General features: G+C 46.6%; 1 protein-coding gene across 8 annotated transcripts; it reads right to left on the bottom strand.

The window, feature by feature from the left end:
- Positions 1-38: 38 nt before the first annotated feature.
- Positions 39-27018, bottom strand: WRN (WRN RecQ like helicase). 8 transcript variants are annotated; one of them, XM_041459337.1, is made up of 36 exons: positions 26879-27018; positions 26611-26713; positions 26190-26305; positions 25443-25588; positions 22628-22776; positions 20708-20857; positions 19462-19534; positions 18422-18530; positions 17766-18165; positions 17478-17558; positions 16998-17142; positions 16204-16279; positions 15709-15776; positions 15435-15543; positions 13884-13952; positions 13294-13376; positions 12696-12802; positions 11809-11996; positions 11526-11703; positions 10708-10889; positions 10318-10419; positions 9863-9955; positions 8420-8561; positions 7577-7750; positions 7402-7496; positions 7053-7128; positions 6827-6900; positions 5823-5901; positions 5436-5548; positions 5147-5261; positions 4450-4575; positions 3449-3611; positions 2791-3005; positions 1563-1634; positions 981-1121; positions 39-342 (listed from the first exon to the last, which is right to left on the bottom strand). In XM_041459337.1, the coding sequence occupies exons 2-36, from the start codon at positions 26698-26700 to the stop codon at positions 220-222; spliced, it is 4422 nt and encodes a 1473-aa protein (XP_041315271.1). In that variant the 5' UTR covers positions 26701-26713; positions 26879-27018; the 3' UTR covers positions 39-219. The 8 variants fall into 8 exon arrangements, with proteins under 8 accessions (XP_041315271.1, XP_041315276.1, XP_041315273.1 ...); XM_041459342.1 differs by having other exon boundaries at positions 7053-7125; XM_041459339.1 differs by having other exon boundaries at positions 11526-11700.
- Between the last annotated feature and the right edge of the window lie 611 nt (positions 27019-27629).

Below are 27629 nucleotides of genomic sequence, written 5' to 3'. Positions count from 1 at the left end.
AGCCCCCGCCACACACAAACACAAAAAAAACCCCCCGGTTATTTATATAAATCTTTATTAACATCGCGTTTCACACAGTGAAAAAAGTCCTATAAGTGCTGCTTGAGGAGGAGAGGAGGCAGCAGCTGGAAGGATGCAGAGCAGGGCAATTACAGCCTCTGTGATAATGCTGGGGGTGGTGGGAAAGTGTTAAAAAACAACGCATCTTGATTTCCACATTCAACTGAAAATCCCTTTTCTGGTTTCTGTTTTGCATTTCTTGGTCTGGGCTACAGCTCCAGCTGTTGCTGTTGAGGTTCCAAACCATTCTGGCACCCTCCTCTTAGCGGGGGGATAGGATTTCTGGAAGGAAACAAACGCACAAACATGGAAGGACTCACACAACCACAGCCTGCCTCACCGGCACAGCTCTGCTGCTCAAGTTCATGCCCAGCTGGAGCCACAAACTGACCAAATTGTGCAAGGAAGGCTTATGCCCCACTTCAATCCAACACCTTATTCAAGTACCTCAAGGAATTTGAGAATCAAGGCTGACAAAGATTTGCACTCACAGCAATATCCAGCTCCAAACTGAAGCGAGGGGTTCAACAACTGGCGCTGGGCAGAGACACGAGCTCCCTTTAAAATAAGAGCTCAATGTCTGCTCATACAGCTTGTGTTCCTACAGACACCAGCGCCAAAACCCTTCACGTGATCAGCACAGCCTCACAGAACCCTGCACTTAAAAGGGAATAAAAATGGAACTAAACGTCCTCTTAAAACACTGGTAGCACCTGCCACAAGAGAGCTGACAAAACGTACTGGGGGAAAAGTTTCCTAAAAATCTATTGCTGTCCAAGGGGGATATTTGGACACAGCAAGGACAAAAAAAAAAAAGCAACATGGCACCGCAGTCTGGGGGCCAGACAGCAGCTGAGAAATGGGTTGTTGAAGATCCCCACCCCAATCAGCAGGTCTGGGCTGTGCTCCTGCCTTCTCACCTTGGGCTGGGAGTCTGCAGGGAGCTGCTCCTCCTCTTCCTCAGGATGCAGGGCAGGCTGGTGGGAGGCCGGGGCGGTGGGCTTCGAGGGGCCTGCTGCCCCCCTGCTCCTTGCCTGGCTGGCATCCACGCTCCCTGCAGCCTTCCAGGGGACAGAAAGGAAGCATGAGGTTACCTGGGGCACAGCTCCTCATCAACAGAGAGCCAACACCTCTCCTTAGTGAGGACACTGCTTATTTCTATTAATTTCCTTACAATAAAATCTGAGCAAATGAAGGTGGTGCACTTCAAACACACAGCAACTGGAAATTGTACCTGGCCCTTTTTTTAAGTGGAGAAAAACATTTCCTCCATCCTTATGGCTCTGAAAATTTGAAATATTTACTTGTGCCTCCCAAGTATTGCATTTTCAAATGTGTTTTCACAGCTAAAACAGCACAGTGGGCACAGAGATATGAACTCCTCTTTTTTACACCATACTGCTGACTGACACTTTGGCATCAGCTGCACATCCCTGTGTTCCCAAAATCCTCACTAATGGCAGGTTAACACATGCTTTATTAGAGTGAGAACATCTGTTTACCCAAGCTGAAGGCATCACATGCTGATGGGTTTTCTCTGCTCCTTCCCTGGCTGCTGGATTGATCCCACCACCCTGTAAAAGCAGCAGCAGTGTCAGGCCATTCAAACCCAAGAACACCCATTAAGAGATTTAGAATTGCTTGCTACAGAGAATTATTAGAACTGAGATATCTTCTGAAAGAGAAATGAAGACAGGATTAGCTTTTGCATTTGCAGTCTGTTCCTTCAGATTATATTAATTTGATTACTAATAGCATGTTATTCCCACTATTAGCTCCAGGAGAAGGGAAAAGTGTGATCAGAGCTCAGGCAATTGCACTGTCAGGAGGTCAACTGCAGGAAAAAGGCTCTGAAACAGATATTGTACAGAATATCTGAAACAGATAGAACAAAGCAGCACTCAGGGAAGCCAGAAAAATCAATGTGGCAAAATGGCAGTGCTTGAAAAATTGTTTGAGCCAGCGTTTAAGAAACCAGCCCCAAGCCCTGTAAGGAAATCCCAGCACAGGTAGCAGGATTTGGAATATGCTATTTCTTTTGACCATTGCCACCAGGTGCCACTCAGTGGAGGGTGTCCTTTGTACCAGGTGCTCAACTGGGACTATCCTGGATTTTCTCAAACAGCAACACAGAGCTCCTTACTTCCCAAGATTTGTCCTCCAGGAGACACTTGTTTTCAGGCTGTGCCCAGCAGTTTCAAGCAATGTAAGAACCCAAAGACTGAGATACTCCTGGCTGGAATTAGCTCTGGCTTTTCCATCCTGTCTAGTAGAAGAATCCCTTTGCCCACATGCCAGTGCACAGAAAGCAAGGGCACAACCTGGATTTGGTTGCTATGAAGGAACAAGCACATCCCAGTTTTCACACAGGGAAGAACCTGTTGTGTGTGGAACAAAACACAGCTAAGCTGCACAGCTCTGACCTCTTCCTGGAGCAATGCTTATCCCAAAAGAATCCTCAGTTTCTGCTCTGAGCAGTCCTCTGAGGAGGAGGAGGAGGCAGTGCTACTCAAAACCAAGGGAGAGGAGGATTGGAATCCTCAGTTTCTGCTCTGAGCATTCCTCTGAGGAGGAGGAGGAGGAGGCAGTGCTACTCAAAACCAAGGGAGAGGAGGATTGGGAAGATGAGACACTAAGCACTGCTGGAAACACCAGGAACCTTCTGTTAGTCTGTTCCTACAAAGGAAGGATGATTTTACAGAACAACAGTTTTACAACCTTTTTACTAACCTGGTTTTTATTCCACAGGGCACCTTCCCTTCTTGCTTGATCTGTTCCTGTTTTTCCCTGCTGCCCTTCAGGCCACACCAGCCTTCTTTTGAAACCCAAGCCATCCTGAGATTTATTTCTATCCTCTTTCTCCAATAGTACAATCATCATCTTGATCAGATACAGCTCAATATTGGCAGGAGTAAGTTTTCTGATTTCTTGAATTTTGGTAGTGTCTTGGAAAAAAACAGAAATATAATGTTAATTGTTTAAGCTTCTTGCCCTTGATTCAGTTTTCTTATATTGCACAACAGATTTGTTGCACCTCATTAAAGCACAGGATGGATTAAGGCAAAGAAAAGGTAACAAGATGAAAAGTTATGGGTTTGACTCGTGAGATGATGTGATAAATTCCCAGTGTGTTTCCCGAGGATGCCAGTACTTACAGGAATACTTTGTCAGGCTTTTTTCCCCCCAAAAAAGATCGCAATAAACACAGATTTAAGAGAGACGTCTCAATAACTCCCACACAACGGAGTCAAACAGCTCGCAAAGCTCTGCCCCGTTATTACGGGGTTATTCCACAACTGCACCCTGCCGGGACAGCAGTGCCAGCCTTGCAGGAGCGCTGGGGGTGCAGCTGGCAGCAGCAGCTGCGGGCAGGGCGGGTGCTGCTCACCGGAGAGAACGGGAGGGCTGCGGATCACGTCGCGGAGCAGGCGCTGCACGGCGGGCGTCAGACCCGCCCGCTCCAGGCTCACGGCGCGGCCCGCCGCCAGGGCCTGGCACAGGTGGCTGCCAACCACGGCAAGAGGCAGGGATCTGCTCTCACTGATGGCCCTCTGCGGGAACAAAGGCATTCACAGGGCACGAGGGTCATTCCCAGAAAACGACACAGAGTCACCGGCAGTGCAACAGAGCTCCCCAAAACACTGCTTTGTTACTAATACCTAACTTATTTCTCATCCGGCTTCTCAGATGTGTTTCTCTCTCTCAGAGCTTCACAGCTTGAGTGCAACACCTCACCTTGAACTTCCTTGAGATGAAGGAGCACCTGACCTCTCAGGAGCCCACAAATACGGATAACGGCACCAAAACAAATTCCCCCTCATTTTCACATGTTGGATGAATTCTCCTCCTAAAATGTTTGCCTTGAAGAAAAGCATCTCAAACTTTATTGACCCAAACTTGTTTTTCTCAAGGACAGGTCTCCAGCTGGAATGTGGTATTCTTCAAAAAAGCACGTTTCGAATTTCTACTCATTTCTCCACAAGGAATACAGACACTGTGCATTCCATCAGGATTAGAGGATACAGAGCATCAAGCTGCCCATTAATAATTGTACAACAATTTCTTGTTAATTCACCTTTAGGCACACTTTTAACTTGGGGACCACCTGCCCCATACTCTTGAGACGGGCAAAGCAAAAGCTAAAGCAACTTGAGCTGCATACTATGGAGTTAAAAACTCACTGTATCCCACCTCAGTTTTCCATACCACTTCAGAGGTAAGTAAGAGGATCTGCCATTTCCCAGGAAAAGTACTGCCTCAGAGGTTTAAAGCAACCTATCCAGCCCTGTGCAGAGGATTTAAGAGACATTTCATATTCCCCTCCTCTAGACAAAGCCTCCCTGCTGTCAGTTTTCAGCAGAGCAAAAGCCTCCACAGCCCAGAGCTTACCAGGGAGTAATTTTTCTCTTGGAACAGGATATATGTGACCTCCTCCGAGGGAGAAAGGGCTCTAGCACGCTTCCAGGGAGATGCTTCTTTCTGAACTTTGGATTCCGAGGTGGGGAATGTGTCAGTCTGAGTGAGATAAAGCAGAATTAAATGAATTGTATCCCAGTGACAACCAATGGATCACCCTCCCATTATCTGAAGTTATCTGACAAAGTAACACCAACAGAATCATTCATCTCTCTGCAAGGTGGGCTTTGATCCCAACTCTGTGTTCTTAAAAAAAATAAAGGGAGAGAAAACTAAAGCAAGGAGGGAATCCACACATGGACACCCACATGTTCCCATCTTAGTAAAACCAGCATGGCATCATCCAAGGAACTTGGAAAAGTAAACCAACCAGAACAGAGCGCCCAGGCCAAGACATCGTCTTAGGTATTCCTCATTCCATGTGAAACTATTCCACCAGAACAAACTGTGGCATTCAGTCTGCATGGGAAACTTCTCAATTTCAGCTACACTTTCTCAACACAGACCCCCTGAAAACAACTAAAAAACTAGACATACTTTTAGTTCCCATTGCTAGATCAAAGAATTTTTCTTTTGTGAAACAAAGACAACTCCATGGAGTCCAATAGCTGCAGAACCAACCCCATCCTTAAGGCTCCTGCCAAGGAGAAGACACTTGAGTTCATCATACCTGCAAACCATTTGCTTGGCAGAAGTCCTTAATTTCAGCCAGGAGAGGCATCAACATGGTGGACTTGGCTTCAGACACACCATCGATTTTCTTCAGGTTCTCGATTCTCGTAGGCCTGGTTTAGGATGAAGAATGCAACAACATCAGACCATCCCAAAATATTGCTGCCTTTTATAGCTGGAGGAGGCACTTCAGATGCCTCCACTCCCCCAAGAGAAGCGGGAAAGGGATTTGTGGCTTGGCTTGCACGCTCCCCACTTTGTACAACACGTCTGCGTGCTGGCTTTACCTTATCCGGGCCATCTCCACCAGGACCTTATTGGTTGCCAAGACAGCTGGAGGAATTTCCTTCTCATTAGCTACCTTCTGTCTAGCAGTCAGCAGCTTGCCATACAGAGCAGTCTGGGAAGGAAGGAGCCAAATTCTCAGGAAGCAGCTCTACATCACTCACAGGTATAGTTGTTACAAAAGCAGAAGTTATCACCTCCCTGATCTTCCCAAAAAAATACACAAAAACCCTGCCATCCATTAACCCCTCCTCGTGTATTTCAGTCCTCTTCTGGGACCTCTGCTCAAAACAACTCAGTAATTTTAAGAGCTGCCCAAAGACAGAACAACTGTGGTTTGCAGGCTGACTGCAATTCACAGATATCCTCCCAGTGCCAGCAAAGCTTACCTCAAGTTCTTTTTCTCGGGATGAAGCACCTGGTTCTTGGGGCTTCAAAGGAGGTTTCAGTGGTAAGCGCCCTGAAACACTAACAAAAAAATCAAATGTGCAGCAAGCCTTGCTTTAGATCAGTTTATTCAAGGCCCAAGTTATTCTGCCAGCTCTGCACCCAGAGCTGGTTGGGGTACAACCAGCAGTATCCACATTCCCACTGAGTCCACGAGCTCAGGGACTGCCAGGATTACACTGCAACATCTGTCAGCACACAAGCTGGAATAAGAGACTCCTCTCCTAAGCACAGTGCAAAATAACTTGCTTTGGATTTTAACTCTCCCTAAAATAATCTGTCTTCATGTGGCAACTATTCACCTAAGTGATACAGACTCTTTCTGCCTTCTGCCAGCACCAGAATGGTGACCTGAAGGAGGAATCCACTCAGAAACACGAGGTGCATTTAATCTGGAGCAGCACATGAGCCAGGAAAACAAATTACTTGGTCTGCTTTTTGCAAGAGGTTATTTGGTTTCTTTTGACCTGAGGGAGCCCTGACTTGGTCTCAGTCTTATCCAGACCAGTGTGGAAAGGCAGAGCACTCCATGCTCCCTGATGTTAACTGTGAAATCTTGTAAAAACAAAGTATTTTGAGATGTAACGCAGTGTAAGCAAGTTTTAGGCACCTGTCTTTTTTTAATGCATTAAACGTTTCCACACCCATTGCACAGGAAAACGCTCATTTTATCAATCCCCTGAAAAGCAGTATTCCTCATGAACACAGTCCAAATTAGCTAACCCCATTTTATCCTGATGTTAACTGTGAAATCTTTTTGTAAAAACAAAGTATTTTGAGATGTAACGCAGTGTAAGCAAGTTTTAGGCACCTGTCTTTTTTTAATGCATTAAACGTTTCCACACCCATTGCACAGGAAAACGCTCATTTTATCAATCCCCTGAAAAGCAGTATTCCTCATGAACACAGTTCAAATTAGCTAACCCCATTTTAATTTCAAATATACCTGTTAACCATGGTATTGTTTCTTGGAGGAGTTTGACCTTTCCTGTAAGAGGAGAACATCTCATACAGAGATACCTATAAAAAAGCAGAACAAGACAAATGCTGATTTACCATCTTTTCAATGAGTTTACTGTTAATAGAACATTAACTTGTGCTAAGCTGGGTAGTTTTTTTTTTGACATGAGCAAGGATGGCTCACACAGCAGGAGGGTTGTAGTGGTACAGACCTGCTTGCCTGGTGACTGTGCTGTTCCTTTCGTGCCTGGGGAGCGCTGCTTGGAGAGCAGAGGAGAACGCCTGCTGCTGTAATGCAATTAATTGTATCTTAATTCCATTGCACAGTGAACAAAAATAACATTGTGCTAAATAAACTGATTTCAAGTCGGTACAAGGATGTATTTGGCAAATTGAGTTATTGATTAATTATTAGAACTGTCACTCTTAGTGAGAAAAAACAGAACACTGAGGATCTCAAAGCCTCCTCCTGCTCAACCCTGCTTTCTCCAAAAGCAGGGTTCAGAGGCAGATCTGATGTTAGCAAAGAAGCATTCAAGGGAGCACACGTGCTACAATTACCTGGCAGAAGGCCTCTGCAGATTAAGGTCTTCACTGGACTGCAGCAGAAGACTTGGATTTGAGGAAGATCCATCTTTGGAGAGCCAGTTCCTACCCTGTAAGAAGTAAAGCACATGCCTTAGCCGTGGGTTACTCAGGAGGAGCTCTCAGTGGGTCCTTGCACTGCCAAAAGTACCTTCTGGGTGAGCCCACAAATGGTTGCAAACTTGTTGTTTTGGGCTGAGGCCTCTCTGAGGAACCCTTCCATGATCAGCTGCTGGCAGAGCTGTTTCCACCAGTTCTCTGGCCACTCTTTCCCACAGCCAAAGAGAGGGTGCCTGCGGTACCGGTCCGGCAAGCGCTGGGAGCACTGCAAGTTTGGAAAGATCCTGTCAGATTTGTGCACTCCTTGCACAGGGAACCTTCAGGCACAACAGTAAACCCAAAGCCTCCTGTGATCTATTCCACTCCAAGGCAATAGCAAGTTCATTTTATCCTAGATGCACTTGTGTGACAATCAGCAGCTTCACTGCATCAAAAGGTTAAACAAGGAACATAACTCCCCCTAACCTTGTCTCCTCAGTTTGTAAGCATAAAAAATATTTTTTTCTTATTCTAATTTATTTCTAGTGACTTTCTTGCTTATTATTTCAAAACAATTAATATTAAAGGTGTATGGAAATTAATTTGTATTTATTCTGGTACCCTACTTCAGTATTCCAAGTCAGACAACAACACAAAGCCATCCTTTGCTTTATTCAAACATAAACCAGCTAACTGAGCCAAGATTTTTATCCTCAATCCTGAAAAGGCTGCTCCTTTCAAGATAATCAAAATGATGCATTTTCACAAAAAACTAGAGGATAATCACCTTACTTATTGCACGGGGAGTGGAGCTGAGCAGCTTCCCAAAGTCAAGACTACCTCAGTACACAAACATCCACCTCTCCAAGAAAAACAGCACACACACAGGGACATGCACAGACCAATTAAGAGGGATCCTGTCAGAACACACACAAGGAGCTGCCCCATCACTCACAGAGCCTCGAAGAAGCAGAATTGGCATTCTGGTCCCAAACTTCTCATCCAGGGCACTCACTGCAGACAGCAGCTGCTGTGCTTGCTTCCCAAAGTCCTGCAATCCACCCTCAAACTCACTGGGGACTGCAAGGCAGGAGCCCCTGGAAGGGACAAAAGAAGCCAAGCTCAACACAAACAAACCAAGCCCGTTCTCCAAATATTGTCAAGCCAGTGATTAATGAAATAATTAAATGAAATAACCACAAGTTGAACTTAGTCTCTAATGTCACTCCTAGTTCTACACATCTGAACACCTTTAATTATTTGTATAAATGCAACTTCAAGACACATTTATATTTCTATCCATGCAACTTCTCAGATAACTGCCCAAGCCAACAGTAAGTTCTCCACCACACCTGCTGTTAAGAACATGGTCTCAGCAATTTCTGGAATTCAGGATTTAAATATCTGCATCAGTTTGGGCATGCACAACATTTCTTTAACTGCACTTGGAAGCTTTTTCCTGTTTCTTTAAGAACATAAAGAAAAAAACAAAAAACAGGAGTAACTTTAAAGGCTATGTAAGGTTTGTTAATGTTCTTCTTACTGACTGAAAGAACCCACTGAAAAATTACTGGCACAAACCACTCCTAAGGAAAAAAAAATGAAAATTATCTATTTCAAGTGATTTCAGTTCTGCAACACAAATTCACTACCTGGCTCTTTATTAGCACTGCAAGGTGACTGCAAAGAGGGCAATTATCATCTTTGAAACTCTTTTTTAACTCAGCTGTAGTAAGAGGCCAGGCAAAGCTGAACTAATCCTGGACATAGAGAAATTCAACAGCTAAATTGGTAACAGTTCTCCACAAAGCACTTTGCCTGGGATCAGAAAGCATCAGGTTAACAGCCAGAGCAAGGAATGCTTCACTGTAACTTCAGGGAGAGCTTTATTCTAACTCCAGAAGGAGGTGACAAAGGTGTTTCTGCTCATGCCTCCCTGACTATCAGCCTCCTGAGCCCCCTCAGCACATCCATGAGATTATCAGCAAGGTTCAAAGAGCACATGTCAGCACAGGAGAACAGCTCCCTGGACACTGGGGCAATTTAGCCTTAGACACCTGGTACCACACACCATTAGCAAGTGCTGTCTTCTGGGATTAATTACCTAACAGGCCTTAAGCTGATGAATAGAAGTGTTTTTCACTGAGTGTTGCTCTAATCCCCCTTTTAGGAACTGTGATCCTGCTCTGCTTCCAGGCTTTCCCACAGCCTCACTCGGAGCTTATCACAGTTTGCTTGACTCAATGGAAAAAGGTTAGGGAGATGTTCAAAAATAAACCTCAGGCTGAACAGCTGCCAGATCAGATGCATGAAAGTCAGTTCTTTTGGATAATTTGTCTTCTAAGTCAGGCTGAGAGAACATAACCTCTAGGATCAGCCTGCAGGGAAGAAAGCTTACCTGGACCTGCAATTATCACAGCATTCTTCTGTGCCCATGATGCCAGAGGAAACCTTTCGGAGTTGTCTGTCTTCAAAATGAGACAGGATGATTCTACCCAAGGGAACAAAAAGAATTCAACAGAAGACCAAGAATTTACACATGAAATCTATTGCAGAAAATGGAGTCGAAATCAGCATCATTAATTAATTCACTGGGGAACCAATTATTTAGCCTTGATTCCTCTAAAGAAAAAGTCTTTTTTTTAAAAAAAAGCAAACAAGGAAAGCTATAAATGTGCTGAAGGTTGTACTTTTGATAGTGCTTATTAATACAGAATAGAATGTTCTGTGCTTGTAGAACACACTGCGAGTCTGAGCCGCCCTCTGCTTACAGCCCCCAGCTGTGCCCGAGTCCCAGCAGCTCTTACCAAAGCTGCCTGCAGTGACAGAGCACTAAATAGCTGCCACACTCACTTCCTCCTGCAGCCATTGGACACCAGGTACTTCTCCATCTTGGCCAGCATCTTCAGCTTGTACAGCCGGAACGCCTCGTTGCGGATCTCGCTCAGGAGGCGCCTGAGACAGAAGGAAGAAACGCACAGAATTAAAGGCCGACCACTGCCAGCACATCAAAAATGAAACATGCCAGACAACACCCTCCAATTCACCAGCAAGAGCTAGAAAAAATACCCTGCTAAAACCAGACCCAAGCTGCCTGCTTCTCCACCACAGGGAATACTCAGGAGAGAACTTCACTCACATCCTTCCCAAAGAGGACAGAACAGCAGAGAGACACAGCGGTTCCTCCAAGCCCAGGGGCTACTCACCTGCCACGGCCCTGAGGGAGGGAAGGGAGGGCTGTACCTGTTGGAGGCCAGGTCTGTGGCAGCCCAGAGCACGTGGCAGGCAGCAGGAAGGCCGTCACGCCCGGCTCTGCCCATCTCCTGGTAGTAGGACTCCATCTCCTTGGGGGCGCCGTAGTGGATCACCAGCCGGATGTCGGCCTTGTTGATGCCCATCCCGAAGGCCACCGTGGCCACCACGCACTGCAAAACAGCAGCCACGTGCCAAGGAACAGGCCTGGGCTGGCTCACACACACTCAGTGGGAATCTTCATCCTCAAAATCCAGCCTGAACTACAGCAGCTTCAGAGCCACGGTGCTGGGTTTGGCCAGGGCACGGCCATGGGATCGTAACCATGGGAGGGATCACGTGCTGTGGCAAATGTAGGAAGGCTTTCAAGTAGCTGCTCTCAACAGGCACAAAACAGGTGGTGAAAAGCAACACAAGGAGTCCCAGGGTATCTCTGCTGCCCAGGAAAGAAGCAGCTCACAGAATCACAGAATAATGAGGTTGGGAGAGACCTCTAAGATCATCAAGTCCAACCTAAGCCCTAACACCTCAACTAGACTACAGCCCCAAGTGCCACGTCCAGTCTTCTTTAAAGAAGTTGTCCTCTTGTTCCAGCTACCACCATTTTCCCTGGATACCACGCATTTTTGAGGGAATTACTACAGAAATTCACAAGACAAACCAGGAATCTTATTCCTGTCAGCACAGACCAGCAATTTCTTCACCCAGAACTGCAGGAAGAAGACATGGCTAACACAGGTTGATATTCCAAAATTGATATTCCACCAAAAACTCTACAATTGTAAACAGTTCTTTTGCGTCCTCCGTACCTGAATTTCATCCCTCATGAACTGGTGGTGAGTGTCCCTCCTCTGCTTGTTCCCCATCCCAGCATGGTAGGTACCACAGGTCACGTTGAGTTTATTCAGTGCACACACCACCTGCTCAGTGGCCTTTCTTGTAGGGCAGTAGATGATTGTGGGGCCTTCAAACTCATACACAGCACTGCTGGAAGTAACAACAACAACATCATGTAAAGATACAGGACCAAAAAAGCCACCTGCCTGTAAAAAAAACACACCTGAGGGATCAAAACCAGGCTTAAATCCTTACCTTCCTCTCCTAGTTAGGAACTGCTTCAAATCCCTACAGATGTCTCCGCTTTGCTGTCCAACTTCCAGGTACAGGTTAGGTCTGTCAAAACTGGTGCAGGTGACCTGGGGATTCCACAGGTCCAGGCATTTCACTATGTCCTCTCTGATCGAGGGACTCGCAGTTGCAGTCAAAGCAATAATGGGGACCTGCAAAGAGACGCAGAAAAACATTCATGACCTCTCAATGATCATTTTCTACAACAAAATCCTCAAGAGTCTACAGATGCAGACTCTAAACAGGCACTTTAATGTGTTTATCACTGGCTAAGTTCAGTAATTTGAAGAAAACATAGTTAATATTGAGCTTCTTGAACATTTTAGACCAAAGCTTGTGAGAGCAGACAGGAATACAAGACTAGAAATACAAAGTTTTATTCTGAATGTATCTTCCACGAGACCACAGTAATTCACTGATGTGATTAGCTAAATTTAGGAAATATAGGATGGCACTGACAATAAAAGCATGTTAAGTTCAAGTCTAAATTTCTGATCTTATGCAATAAGTGTTTGAGGAGTTTCTAGAAATCTGTGGCATGCTCCTACCAGCCACTCAGTCAGGTAAGACAAAATCCTCCAATATTACACCAGAAGCTTAGGGACACCATCTTCCCCAGCATAAGGATCCAAAGAAATTTAAATTTCCTAAGTTTCTGGTAGTCCAAGCTCAGAACATCCTGGGTTTAAACACTGGGAAAACCCTACAAAGCCCAATCACTGACAGGGATGCTCCAACTCCCAACCAGCATGGTCAGTACACCCAGAGCACAACGTGAAAAGGCTGATACTTGAAAAGCACCACACAAAACCCTCTTCTTGTCTCAGAAACCCAATACAGCCAAACCTCACCAAGGGCAGAGTCTTCTTTAACAAGCCCAAACTTCTGAAGGAGCTCCTGAAGTCGTGGCCCCACTCGGAGATGCAGTGAGCTTCATCCACAGCTATGAGGGTGATACCTGGGGGACACAAAACCACAGCACAGCAAGCTCAGCTTTCCTGACAAACCACCAGCAGTGCTTTGGGTTTTGCTCCTGGAATGCTTTCTGCTGCACCACCTTTAAGGCCTCTCTCATAAAAAAGGCCCAGGAGCTTTTACAGTCTCCCCCCAACCACAATCCAAGCTCCGGACATCCAACATCCCTCATGTGGCTCAAAATCTCAAGCTAGCTCCAACAGGACTTTCTCCCACTCACTGCTTCTGGATCACAGCCACCATAAGAATTCCAGATGTCATTTGTTGTGTTTTCTGGATTGTAACACAAAGCCTGATGGTCCCAGACCAACACTCACATGTCATTTTTTTCATCTTGCGTGATGAATGGGAATAAATGGTGTCACCACTCTCACCAAGAAATGGGTGAAAAGTCTCCAATTACCAAAAAGGCTTAAACATAATGATCAGTTTAAGCTGCCTGGCACCTCACCCACAGTCTTACCTCCAACTTACCAACAGTTTGGTCAAGGTCCCGAAGTAGGTTTAAGTTCCCTGAACAAAACTCTGGAGTCATGTATATGACTCTGTACTGACCCCTGAAATATCAGAAAAAAAACCACACTGACACAGAAGAGAGGACCCCAGACAATTCAATTCAATTCAATAAAATCATGACTGCATTGCAAAACAACATGAGAACAACAGATTTCTGATGGCAAACAAGAGGAATTAAAATAAGACCATAGAAAACATTCCAGAAGCACAGGAAAGCAAGGCATAGCAGGAAAAGGCAAACCAGGTTTGCCAGCCTTTAGAATAAGAAGGGACTGTTGTGTTGATGACAGATAGAGGTCTAAAACCTGACTAAAATCAGAACACAGCTGAGTCACTAAGCTCCATTCCCCCAGCCAAAAGGCACAGGAGGGTGGCTGCAGCCTCCCACACACTCAGCCTGGGTGAATGCAAGCATTATCCTGAGTGCCAGGTCCCAGGGCTGGGCCAGAACCAGGAGTTTCAGTGGTGATGGAGCAGGGAGACACCCTACCCCCCTCAGCAGCCCTTTGTCACAGCCCTGAGCACCAGACAGCTTGGCTCAAACTCACCCTCTGACGGAATCCTTGACCTGTTTTGACTGAGCTGAACCAAGGAAGCAAGCTGGAATGCCTGTCATTCTGCAGAAATAAAAAAAAAGCACAGTCATGAACAAGCTTTAGCTTCCAGCCTGTGCCAGCATTTCTAAAGGAAGTTCAAGCTGTGAGGTCAGAGACTACTTGCTTCAAGGATCTTTGTGTGAAACACCTCTTGAAAAAGCAGGAGTGGTGCATGGCTCTTCCTGCCACCCAAATGCTCTTGCACTTCCCCTCCAGCACTCTCCACAAGACACACACTGGATTAATAGGAATCAGAGCAAGGAAGACCATTTTCCTTGCAGAAGCTCACAAGAAAAACATCCAAAAGAATATGCTAAACATAATTTCTTGAACTCTTCACTGCAGCAGTTCCTCACATTTGGATGCAAGCCTTGCTAGCCCACAATTTTTTACCTTGTTCACTCTTTTGTGACTTACTGATGCTGCATCTGCTAATTTTAAAATCAGGTGGCTGTTTTTTAATGAAATAATAATTACCAGCCCAACTGATTGATATTGTAACTCTTAGCTGGGTGATTTGCTGCATTGTCTCAGAGCCCTTGGTTTCCACAGCTGCTCAGTCCAAACTGCAGACAGACAAACTGCAGTTTGGACTGAAATTCAGTCTCCTCAGCCTTCAAAATGAATGACCCACTGGGAAGGCAGTGAATAAACCCCTTCCACTGAGGAAAACAGTGGAAAAGTCACACAGACACCCTGCTGAGCAATAGTCAAGGAGCTTAGGCTGTCCAGCCATTCATCTGCACACAGCCACGATGCACAGCAGAAAACACCACACACAATTCGTGTTCTTCACTTCAAAACATCTTCATATCCCCTCTTCCACAAAAAAAACTCCTTCTTCCCAAGGTGGACAAAGCAGGAATTAACCAGACAACTCAGCATGAGCCCCACAGCTTCAGTGCAAAAGTGTCAGAAATTAATAGCTCTTACAATAGGAAGTGAACACATGTGGAGAAAGCATTATCAGGTACTAAAAAATCAAAGAGATTTATCTTGACAACACCTAAAACCACTCATGTCAGAGTGATTTGGTGTCACCCACAAGTTCCCCCCTCAGATCTCTGAAGAAGTGAAGAGGCCAGGTGTTGGGAGACCTACTGCACTGTCCCTCTTGAAAGGCTGTGCTGCAGCTCTGATCTGCAGTGCCTGCAGCTTCCAGCTATACCGGGTGCAGATGTCACTCCTCAGAGCCAAAGCAAGCCCTACCAAACCTTGACACGAGTCTCACAGCCTCAAACAGCTCCCCCACCACTTGGGTCTGGACACAAAAGGCCTGTGAAGCCAGAATTAAGTGCCTTCAGCAACCTCCCACCACCCATCCATCCTTTGCAACCTCCGCCTCTGGTTCACCCACGTGGCAAATCCAGGGATGTGAGACTGCTGACACGGGCTGTGTGTGTGTGCTCCTTGAGGAACACACACCCTGCCAGGCCACAGGCAGAGCCAGGGGTGCCCAGGGGGGATCCAGCAGCAGCCTGGCACTGCCAGCACGTCACTTACGTCAGCTGCAGCACCTGGTCCTCCATCAGGGAGATCAGAGGGCAGATGACAACTGCTGTGTGTCCAGTGTAAACAGGAGGAAACTGGTAGCACAAGCTTTTTCCATAGCCTGAGAGGGGGAAAAAAAAACCCAAAAAGCACAAGTGAGACACCATGCTTTCTATGCAGCTACAGCAGACAATTTTAACACCCAACCAAGGCATGTTTGTTGTACTGCTGTCCCTCAAAAAGGGAATGACTTTCTATTGTTTCTTAGGATGCAGTGGTAACTCACCAGTCGCCATGACAACAAGATTATCTCTCCTGTCCTCCAAAAGAGAATTGATCACTTTCCACTGGACCCTTTAAATTAAACAAAGGGGAATATTTGATTTTGGCCACCACAGATAACAAGTACATTGTATGAACCTGCATATGCAGTTGGACTGTGGGTTAAAGGGACCCTTGGGGCTGCCTCAGAGCGCTGTCCTTGCACGCTGCAGCCACTCAGACACTCCAAGAACTGCAGGCAGGGCCACGAGTGCCAGAGTGGGGATCTCTAACAGGACTCAGCACTTGAAGCAGACACTCAGAGGAGAGCACAAAGAACACCTGCAGTTTTCACAGCACTTGTGGGTCACTTATCTCCAACACAAGAGAGCGTGAACAAGACTTGGATTTGTTTGTTGCCATTTTTTTCAAGTGAGCAGTAAGAAAAACATCATCCAGGTTGAAGGAAGGGCAGGAACACCTACCCCAGAGTGTCTATTTGAACAGAAAACAGACTCACGGTTTAAATGAAGAATGCCCAAAATAGGTCTTCAGACACGTGATGTGGCTTTCTCCAGGCTCTGGCAGCAGTGGATCTTTGGTGGGAGAGAGGAGAAAACACTCATTTGGGATGAAATTTTAGAAAGAGAAAACACTCTCTCCACAAACAACAGTCTGCTCATGGTTCACGATGCCCAGGGGTTAGAATTTGGGCAATTCCAGTGAAAAAGAGAGACCTCAAACTCCAGATACTTTCAGGCTGGAATGAAGGATTAAAAAAGCAAAGAGCTCCTCAGAGACCCTGCATGAGGAGGAGAACATATGGCTTGATTAATGAGATAAAGCAGCAAGACTGCAATGCATAACTGCATCATCTGGAACAGGATCATCCAAAAAAGTCAAGGTGTGCTCCCCCTCACACGTCAGCTGCTTTTCCCCATTTGATTTCTCTCCACAGGGACAACCCCAAAGCAAGTCAAAATCACCCCCCAGGCAGAATTCCTTCAGAATTCTGCCACTCAGCAGCAACAGGAGCAGCAACTCCCCTGGGCTGTGCTCTGAGCAGGTCCCCCACACCCCCATGTCAGTTTTACTCCCACGAAGCAGACATCAGCTGTCCACGGCAGAACTTCACTCTCTCCTGCCAAGCACACCTTGGTATTTTCATCCTGACACAGTCCAAGCTCCCCTTAGAAATCCAGGTGAGCTTGACCTTCCCTTTTTGAAAAACCCACCCCTGAAAGTCACTGTGCTTCTACACAGTGATTTTTAAAAATTTATTTCATCGTACATTAAGACTTTTAAGACACATACCTAAATATTCCTCCTCCTCTTCCTCAACGCCTTCATCTTCATCACCATCTGGTGCTACATCCACTTCTGTGTCAGGAGTTTTCCTGGCTTTACTGGACTCTCCTTCAGGTAAAACTCCTTCACAATCATCTACATCTTCTAGAGACTGAACAATTAAGAAGAAAAAAGTTACTTTGGAGCACGGGAAGGTAGATAAAATTCCTCTCTCAGGTAATATGATATGGGAACCAATTTTTAACCCAGTTATAACAATTTTAATCTAGCAGGTGGATCAAGTCTAAGCTGGTGTAGTGGAGATGACACAGGAGGCCAATGATACTCCAGTCTAACCCCAGCAAATGCAATTCTTTAGGTATCCATGTGTTTATTCTGTCCCTCTTCTGTAAGCAGCACCTTTTTGCTTCATGTTCCCTCCACTGTGATCCCAGAGCAGCACCATTAGAAAAAACAAAATGGAAAAATGAACCCTGAGGCACTCACTTTGAGCATCTCCATTTCCAGCTCTTCATCACTCTCAATGACACAGGACACATTTTGTTCATTGTCTGTGGAACACGCCTCCTACAAAACCAACACAATTCTCTTAGGAGCAAACCAGTTTCTATTTCACCCCACTACCTTCCAACCTTTTGTGCCTCCTACAAGCCACTTCTCTGCATGCTTTAACTTCCCACCAAAGGTCACCAAGCTCAACATTCTGCTCTGAGGCCAGTCCATTAAAAACAAAACACCTGAACGAAATATTAGAAGTTAACAAGTGCTCATTACCTCGGGTGCAGCTTCACTTTCCTTCACAGCCTGACGTTCCAGGACCTGAAGCTCTTGCTCAGTGATGTCCAGGGACATGAAGTCATCCCTGTCCTCTCTGTCTGTGAGCCTGGCTGCTGGAGCCCCTTTTTCCAGAGCGGTGTTTCCTCTCTGTGCCTCCTCTCCACTCATTTCCTCCTCCCAGAGGACAGCCAGCGTAGCATCAGAGCAGATGTTGAGGTCACCTTCAGGTTGCTCAGCACATTCTGCTTTTTGTGCTTTGACACTTGCTGACTTGGCTTCAGAATGTGTTCTGTTTGCACCGCAGCTCCTCTCCAGCCCAGAAGGGGAACCTGAGCCCAGCAGGGTGGTTTTCAAGGCACTGATGTTCTCTGATAGCTCTGCTAGTATTTCTGCAGCCCTGGGAGGTAAAAATCAAGGAAGGCAAAGCAAAATTAGAGGCTGTTACTAAGATTCAGAACAAAATTCAGCCAACTTCAGGGTCAAATCCCTTGCAGTCAGACCAGTGGAAACACATTCCTATATACATTTTCTTGGAAAACAACAAACAGGTAACAGATGCCTGTTCAAACACATGTATTCTGTTGTGTGGGGCCTGGGAGACCAAAAACAAAACGCTGATTGTGAAGGTAGAGGGAAGTCAGCACAAAACTGACCTCTGGAAGTTCTCCAGGTGTCCAGAAGAGTCAGGGATGTGAGAAGCCAGGGCTGATATCTCTCCAGCTAGAGAAGCCAAGCGCTCCTTCACACCCTCAGATGTGGCATCTGTGACAAGTGCAACAACTGGTTAATTTAAAATAATTGGGGTCTAACACCTCCACCTAAAGAACTCGCATTCCTGTGACTGCATTCCTACCTACAGCTGGTAAAACAGCATTTCCCAGGGTTTAAAAATCAAGCCCAGGGAATCATGCCAAGCTTCTAAGTATTCCAGCATTGCATCTCTTCCATCACACAAGCTCAGGGAAAACAGGCACACAATGGGAACAGAGCATTCCCCCCAGCTGCCAGAAAAGAGCTGCTAACACAGACATGCTGACTCAACCAAGGCCAAATCCTGCACCTGGGATCCAGGGGACAGCACTGCCACTTCTGCTTTGGACAGGAAAGGGAAATTCAGCCAAAACAAAAAAGGAAAAAAAAAAACCTCTCACCACCTATTTTTCAGCCTTAAGCTACCTGCAATATCTTCTTTATGAAAAACAGAACTGAACAAAAAACTAAGATTTTAAAATCTCCTTGACCAAGTAAATAACGTTAAGCTGCTCTAAAACATTTGGGTCCTACTGATATGCCTCAATAAAAACATCACTTCCTAACATGCTTTGTTTTGTGTCCCCATTTCATCTTGAATTAGCTATTTGTCCCTGCATCAGCAGCACTGAAATTAACTCACTAAAATGTTTCCATAAACAAACTGGAATGACAGAAGGAACTCTTCCCATCCCTGTGCACAGCAGAGAAAACACAAACACCCTAAGAGTACCTTCCTACATCCTATGGAAAACAGCCACAGAGTATGGTTACCCTGGGCATCCAAAGCCTCTTCCTATCTGCTCCCTCTGCAAGTCACCACTAATCACTGAGAAGCCAAACAAACCTGGCATTATTTTAATATATATATATAAATATTTATTTCCCTGCTGGGAAATGGAATATGCAATTGTACATGGATATTCCTGGATGGACAGCTTACCTTTGCTCGGGCTAAATAATTTCGGGTCAGTCTTATTCATGTTTTTCAGTTTTTCATAAACAATGTAGCCAGCCTAGGAGGGAAAAGAAATAATTAGTACTCCGTACTCCTCAGAGAAAAAATAATTTAAAAAATTCATCAGGAGTTAATCAGGCAAATCATGGCAGCAATGCAGTGTGACCAGCAGAATTCCAAACTGGAATATCTCTAATTATATACCCTGACTCCACTGTCCATCAGAACCAGGTCACATGTTTCAGAATGCTGCACTAAGGGCCAAATGCTGCCTTGGGAATCCCTCTGGAATGGATCCTCTTGCACAGACCCCAGAGTGGGTCACCTCAGCGAGCTGGCTGCACACAGAAAGCTCCCAGTGCTCAGCTCCTGCTGCCACCATCTGCTCACCTCATTCAGATTTCATGCCCTGCTCCAGGAGAGGAGCTACAAACACACCGAGATGGATTCGGTGTGTTCAGTATTTCCCTAGGCATGAATAATGAGTTCTATCAGAAAAACACAGCCTAAAGCCAGCCATGTGCTAATTAGGCTACACGTGTTGAAAAAGAAACAAGTTACTCCCTTGTGTTCTTTCCTGGGAGGCTCCAAAAGGCAGGCCAGGAGAGCAGAGCAAAGTGGGAAAGATGCAGTGCCTGGAAAAAAATGGCTATAAAAGCTGAACCAGGCACAAAAAAAAAAATTTAAGTGTTCTCTGTACTGTTTTGGGTCTTCACAGGTGCTAAACCCTCCATGGCTGAACTTTTAACTAAACCAGAAGTGAGAAAATAAACCACTGTCCCACTTCCCTTCCTCCAAGCCTAGAAATAAGAGACTGAAGGAATGATTTTTCTCCCAGAAAACAGGTGGCACCTGGTAGAATATTGGCAAAATCCTTCACAGAACTGCAGATAAACCAAAATTCATCCAAAACACTGAAAAAACAGGGACTTCTGGAGAAGCATAAAACTCACATGCAACTGAACTCCCCCTGAAAATCCATATTGTGGTTCTCCTGTATCAGCCACCAGTAAAGGCTGTGTTTCTTCCAAGTTATGAATTTCACCTCCCATAATGTACTGAACAATATTTGGGTTAATTAGCAGCTAAGAAAGACGGCAAAACCAGAAGGAAACACACCCAAAAGTGGTAACAAGCACTGCAGACAAGGGACTAAAGAAGCAGCCAGGAGCACACAGGAGAAGGGATAGAGTCCCAGAGGGATGCTGGAATGCTGGAATATGTTACATACATAGGCATCTGTGGCTGCATAGAGCTTCTGCTCCTCGTTGAGAGGGAACTCCTCCCAGTTGCTGCAGCGCACGGACTGATCCTTCAGCAGCTGCCTGCCAAAAAGGTGCTTCACCAGGCCATTCAGGCTCCACGTCTCCTTGCACTTCAGCTGGGGAAAAAAAAAGAAAAACCCAAACTGAACACCAAAAGCAGAGGATTTGTTTAAAAAGGAAAGCATCTGCACCTCCCCAGAAAGAGCAAAGCGTACTCAATCCCTTGTCAGCAGCAAAGAGCTCTGGGTTAGTCAAAGCATACTTAGTTTTTCAAAGCAGTGACTCTTCTCAGTGCTGCCACAGTATCAAAAATGTGAATCATCTGTACAAAACAACCTCTGGCTTGATAAAATAAAGAGCCCTGGACTTAAACAGCACCCCCTCTCTCCGCCAGGATTTTCCCGTTATTTGCCTTTCTAATTAGAAAAACTCAGTTCCCAGCACCAGGGATTTACCTCATAAAAACCACAGGAATATTAAAGCCTGCCTGTGTGTGTTGGACATCTTTTGTCAGGCTGAAGCCAAGCACAAAGCAGAAGAGTCCAGGGCTCCCAAGCCTCCCAAAGCCACCCCAGCATGCTGCTGCCACAAATTGCCTTTCCAGTCCCTTGTCACCTACAGTGGCTGCACTCTGCTGTCTCCAGAGCCACTCTGGGAAGCTTTCCTACAAATTCCAAGGATCCAGGCCTCATGGGCACAGCCTGCTGCTATTCCAGCCTGGAAAACGTGCCCAACTGTGGAGCTGAACAGCAGCATTAGCAGCTCATTGCCTTGAGTCTGGTATTAAAAAAACCCTCCCAACTGTTCTTCTCAGGCTCCCCCAGCCCTTCCCCTCCCATTGTGCCATTATATATAACCCTGTTCTTTTGCTCTCTTTCAAGTTTATTTTTGGTTTGTTTTCTCTTCAGCAGAAGACTTTTAAGCTGCTATCAGAGATCACATTGCTCATTCTTCCTAACAAATTATCCCGAGTCAAATGATGGGATTAAAAAATAAAGGGGTGACTGAGGAAACTCCAGGTTGGAGAAGTAACATCTCTTGTTGCTTGAGCAAAACAGTGAATTTGTATAATTTCCAATAAAAACTCCACAGTGGCTTCTATGGAAAGCACTGTGCTGCATCACAGAAGGATTGATAAATGCATGGAGGGACCAAGCACAGGTAAGGTGCACACAGAAAGAAAAGCCTTAAGGGATGTGCTAGCAATCAGAATCATTTGGAAAGCAATGAACCTTTGGCTCCCTTCCCTAAGAAGACAGCACAGGTGGCCCTGCATCAAACCATCTCTGACACAGAACTGCAATTCAGGCTGTGCCAAAGGCAGCACAACCTGTAAACAGCAGGTGCTGGAAACAGCACCCACACCAGAGCTGAGGTGACACCAGCCTGAGAAGCACAGGAATCCAGATATTCCTACAGAAAACCTACTTCTTACTTCTGTGTGGCAGAAACACCTCTGAAGGGAGGGCTTCAAGGAAGACCCTGAAGCCATGGCAGCTTGTAGCCTGCTGATGAGGCTCAGGCATTGCTGGGACAATGGCACCACTGCCAGCAGAGCAATCTGGCCATCTCCATCAGCAGGAATTAAAGGAAAAGCACCTGCAGCTGCACTCAAAAGGGACATCTTGTAAATACTTGAAGTGAACAGACCTGAGAGGGGACAGATGCTGATAAAAAACTGGCTCACTGAAAGACAGCACTGAGTTCTGCAGGCTTTGAGAGGTGTTTTAAACAGTTCCCAAATGAATTACAATAGATCCCTGCTTTATTCCACAGAACACGTTTGCTATTGGAATGGAACTCCAACCAAGACAAGGAAGCCTCCTTTTGCACAGCAGCACCATAAGAAGATTCCCTCCCACAACAAAAAGGTTTTAGAGTTTTACTTTCTCATTAGCAACGTCAGCCAGCTCCACAAAGCTCTTCAGCTTGATTTCAAAGTCACTCATCAGCTTCCATTGATCTCCCTCAATTCCTACGCCAACCTTTTTAATTGTTTCATCTTCGAGCAGCCTTTTGAGTCCCTTGGGAAAACCTAAAATAGATTAAGCCCAAACATGAGAAACTAAATACTGGAAGATGCCAGAAAGTCTAATGGAAATGACAAAATCCAAGCACAAAGGCCATCTGCAAAACCCTGTGCTTTTAAAGGAAAAGCCACCAAAGTTCCTCTGTTTGTTTGATTTCTCTCTGGAAGGACTGAAAACTTCAACTGGCTGTGGTGGGTCATCTGCAGACAAGCAAGAAGGAAATACCTGAAATACATAAATCATCCTGCACCCACCTGGAAACAAACAAGTTAAAAAAAAACAAACCCAAAACCACAACCCAAAACCTCATTTGTCTTTCAGATGGTTAAATCACACACCAAAAAAGCAACCCCTCACTGGAAAAGACACTTTAATTCTCAAAATTCAGTGTTCACTACATGAAATCAAATATTGTTTTACTATTTCCCCCATAATTTCCTCACGGTTTTTGCTATTTCACATTTCTGGGCAACAGCTGAAACCACAAGCATGGGAAACCACCAGCAGCACAGATTCTCTGGAGACAAACTCAGAGCTGAGGCTGGGCTGCTCCAACAACAGCATTTGGAAAACAGAACCCACCAACCAGATGCTGTGCCAAGCCCAAACGTGCCAGTCTTGTCAGCAAGCAAAAACCCACAGTGCTCAAAGAGGCACACAGACACTCAGCACCATATTTTGATTTCTCCCAAACTGAAGGCACAGCAAACCTGGATCAAAGGGTATTTTCAAGCTTACAGGGCTGAATTAAAGCAGGCAGCTTTCTCATCTCATTTTCTGCAGGAAGAACGGGCCCAGACACTTCATCCTTGAACAATAACAGCCTTCCCCTCCCCTGAGTGTTTGCTCCCATTTAAAATTCAGAGCATCTCATTTAAATCCATACCTTCAGGACCCCACAGCTGGATACCCTGATTTAGTCTCAAGTGCAAATCTAGTACCTGCAAACACACGGAGCTCATCTGCCCTGGCTCCCATTTCCTCAGCCCTGCAATTTGCATTTATGTACTTCAACAAACACTTGGCAGCACTGATTTTATTTCTGCATTTTATTTGTACATTTGCAGCCACAGCCAGCTCTGCTGTGGACTGGGAAATTGCAGATCCAGCCCAAAGCTTTAAAAAAATATAACTGGTGAAAACCTCCCCGAACAGCAGCAGCCTGGTGCTGTGAGAGGCAGACAAAGCACAGCATTCCCAAAGCCATGGGAAAAGACGGAAAATCCTCCACATACAGAGAGGATTTAACCCAATAAAATCCTGCAACATACACAGCTGGCTTGCTGTGCCAGGGGTTTTCACCTAAGGGAAACATCATTACAACTTTCCAGGATGGGCACTTCCCAGTGTCCCATTTCCACCACCTCATTCCTAGAAAAGTGACTAACAAAAAAGAAAAAAGCTTAAATTGAAGACTGTGCAAAAGCCACAATCTGAGAAACAGGTCACATTTTGAAAAATCTGTAAGGAAATTAAAAAAAAAAAAAAAACAACTAAAAAATGGAGAACTAGGAACAATCTTCCCAATAAATAAATAAATGTGGTTTTGCCATTTATACACAGTCCAAGAAGGCTCAACTCCTCCTGCAGGAAAAAAACCTTTTTTTGCTAGGACTTGCTGCTTTTTACTGTGGTTTGGGCAGCATTTCAGCAGGTCATTTACACTGCCACAACAAGCAGAAACTGGCTCTGCTCCCTGCATGAGTCCCTCAGTTCAAAGAGCATCCTCCACTGGCAGGAACAGGCACCTTGGAAAGCCATCCAGAGGGAAACTTCCCCTTGTGCTGACACACAAACCACCCCCCTGCCAGAAGCAGGAGCATTCCAGCTCTTTATGGCCCTTTTCCCCTCAGCTTCCTCTCCTCACATCATTTTCCTTTGTGCTCTCCAGCCTCCCTGATGGAATAGCCTCCAGCAATTAAATTTTCCACCCCATTTGCTCTAAATGACAAAGGATTGAACACCAACATTAAAATTATCGCTATTATACCTCAGCATGAGGCCCCCAGGGAAATCAGAAACCTCTCTCAGGCACAGTTTTAATCTAACATTTTCAACCAAAGGTTATAAAATTGCCATCTCCTTCCCTCATCCCTATTTTCCCTATTTGGAAGCTTTTGTTCACATCCATAATGAATCCAGACAAGAGCCATCATTTTTGAGGCTTCTTGTTGAAGCCAAATTTAAAAAAAAAAAAACTAAAAACAACAAGAAAACCAAAACACAAAAACCCCACAGCCTGCCCTATTTAGGTTCACTGCCATTTTTGAGGCTTCTAGTTGAAGCCAAATTTAAAAAAAAAACCTAAAAACAACAAGAAAACCAAAACACAAAAACCCCACAGCCTGCCCTATTTAGGTTCACTGTTTATTTTGTTATTAAACTGAAAATTCGTTATAGGAGGAGGGAATTACATTTTTAAAACTGGAATAAAATATTCACACAGAAAAATAAACCCTGTTTCCAAGCACACCTAAGACTGCCTTAATAGAGAGGCATCACTCAAAGAACAAATCCCTTTATTCTGGGTGGAAAAGGGGAGGAAAAGGATGGGATTTCACTCTCCCACGTGGCAGGACGTATCAGCCACTGCCCGAGGCTTCAGTGCAAAGACAACAGAGAGCAGCAGAGAGCAGCTCATGCCCCGAGTAAGGGAGAGGAAGCACGGTACCTGCCATGGAGGAGACGTGGAACAGGTAGCACTTGTCCTCAGCCACGCACATCTGGATCACAGCTGTTCTGGCCATCCTGCCTTTGGTGTAGGACGGGGGCCACTCGATGTCAAAGCCCACAGCAGCCCCCTGGGGCAGACTCTGCCTGCAAAAGGAGCAGGCAGCCCACACAGAGCGGGAGTGAAACAATCCCAAAGCGCCTTTCCCACACCGCTCCCTCCCTCCCTGGGATCCCAGATTTCCTGCCTCTTGCTCCTCAGCACCACAACAGGGATAGAGCCTGTAAGCCCCATGACTAAACCTGGCCTCAAGGACAGCCAGAGGGGAAAAAGGAATAGTTTTTATTCCTTGATTCACCCCAGGAGCCCTTGAAAGACAGTGCTTTATTGATCCCACAGCACTGCAAGTCTTGTACACAACTTTTTTTCCCCAGCACCACGAGCTGTGCTAAAAAAGGGAAAAATAACCACATATTTGCACCACAAATTTACTGCATTTTCTTTAAACATACAGCCCCAGTTAAGGGATTAATTAGGAACTAAGGCTTCTCCGTGAAGTCAGCGCAGCTCATGGCATTATCCATCCTGTGAAAGGCACTCAGCCTGCACTGGAGCCCTCACAGGGACTGAGGGGCTCAGCACTGGCATCTCCCACCAGCAAGGAAACCGTTCCCAAGAGCTGAGCTCCTTCCAAAAAGGCAGGAGCACTCAAGGGGAAGAAGGAAAAAAGCGAGTGGGAGCTGTTACCTGATATCTTCTGAGAGAAGAGAACAGTCACTAGCTTCGTGGCTGTAAACAACAGAGCCAGAGAACTGCAGGAAAGGCAGCCCATCCTCCAGGACACTCCTCTGGGCACCAGGCTTCTGGCAAGCAAAATTTGGGAGAGACTGGTTACCTGCCACACATCCAGCCCAGCCAGGCTCACCTGATCACTTCCAAAATCCAACCTACTAACCACTTACTGATCATTTACTCCCACTCGGTGGAATGAAGCCTGCTGGACTGCACCCTCTGCTTCCCTCCTCCATTAATTAATTAATTAATTACCTAACTGTACAAGCTGTTACAGGGATGGTCCCTCCTCCTGGCTGTTTTTTTTTTTTTACTGCACATTGACACGTTCCCCAGAGCTGGGCTGTTGTGCAGCCTGCAAAGAGGCAGGACCCACCTTTTTGTGTCCCAGGGAAGATTCCTCCTGGCTCTCTGTCAGCATCCACGGGGGATACTTGCCCCGCAGCCCAGCAGCTACTTCGTCCATTTCTGGCACATTTCTGTCACCAATAAAGAGAGGAACAAGAAATCAGAACGCCCAGCAGCTCATGCGGGGGTCAGCTGCCACTATCATCAGGCCTAACACAGCAAAGAGCCCCCTCAGCGCCGGCCAGGCTGCCGGGCCCTTTGGGAGCGGCTGCTCTGCTGTCCCCCAGTGCTCTCACCGCTTCACCCGTTGTCCCCCAGCACAGCAACCCGCGGCAGAACCGGTGGCAACCCCGAGCGGGCCCAGCCCCGGGCGATCCCGTCCCGCCGCCGCCTCCCGGTACCTGGGAGCGGCCGGCCGCCCTCACGGAGCCCGCGCCGCGCGCACATTGCGCGTCACGCCGCGTCGCGCCCTAAATGCGCCACAGGGCGGAGCCCCCGCCTTCGCTCGGGTTACCCGAGGTGACGCGCACGCGCGCTGCCGCGGCGGCCGCGGGGCACTGTGGGCGTTGTAGTCCCGCCGTCGTGAGGGCCGCGCACCCCCCGGCGCCCCCCGCGCTGCCGCCGTGAAGTTGTGGCAGCGCTGGGGCAGGAGGTGTAGTGGTGGGGAGCACTGTGGGGGGTGATGCTGGGGGCTAGGGAGGCAATATTGGGGCAGTGAGGAGGGCAGGAGGGCACTGCCGGGGGCACGGCAGGGCACTGAGGGCACCAGGGGCGCTGAGGGAGGCTGTGGGGCAGTACTGGCGGGGAAGGAACTGAAGCCTGGGGGGCACCGGGGCCGGCGGGGCTCCGTGGGTAGCGGGGGGCAGGAGGAGGGCAGTGCTGGGGGGAAGCCCAGTACCCCCCCGTGCCCTGGGAGGAAGAGCGGAGGGGGTGATGGAGGGGGAAGGCAGCGGCTCGGGGACAGACCCTGCAGAGGGGAGCCGCAGCCCTGGGAGAGGGGTGAGTGCCCCCCGAAACAGGGCTCCATAGCCCAGCCCCGTGGGGCAG

Source organism: Pyrgilauda ruficollis, unplaced genomic scaffold (genome assembly GCF_017590135.1).
Source record: "Pyrgilauda ruficollis isolate IOZ18807 unplaced genomic scaffold, ASM1759013v1 scaffold134, whole genome shotgun sequence".
Classification (NCBI taxonomy): Eukaryota; Metazoa; Chordata; class Aves; order Passeriformes; family Passeridae; genus Pyrgilauda; species Pyrgilauda ruficollis.
This window is presented reverse-complemented; position numbering and strand designations above follow the sequence as displayed.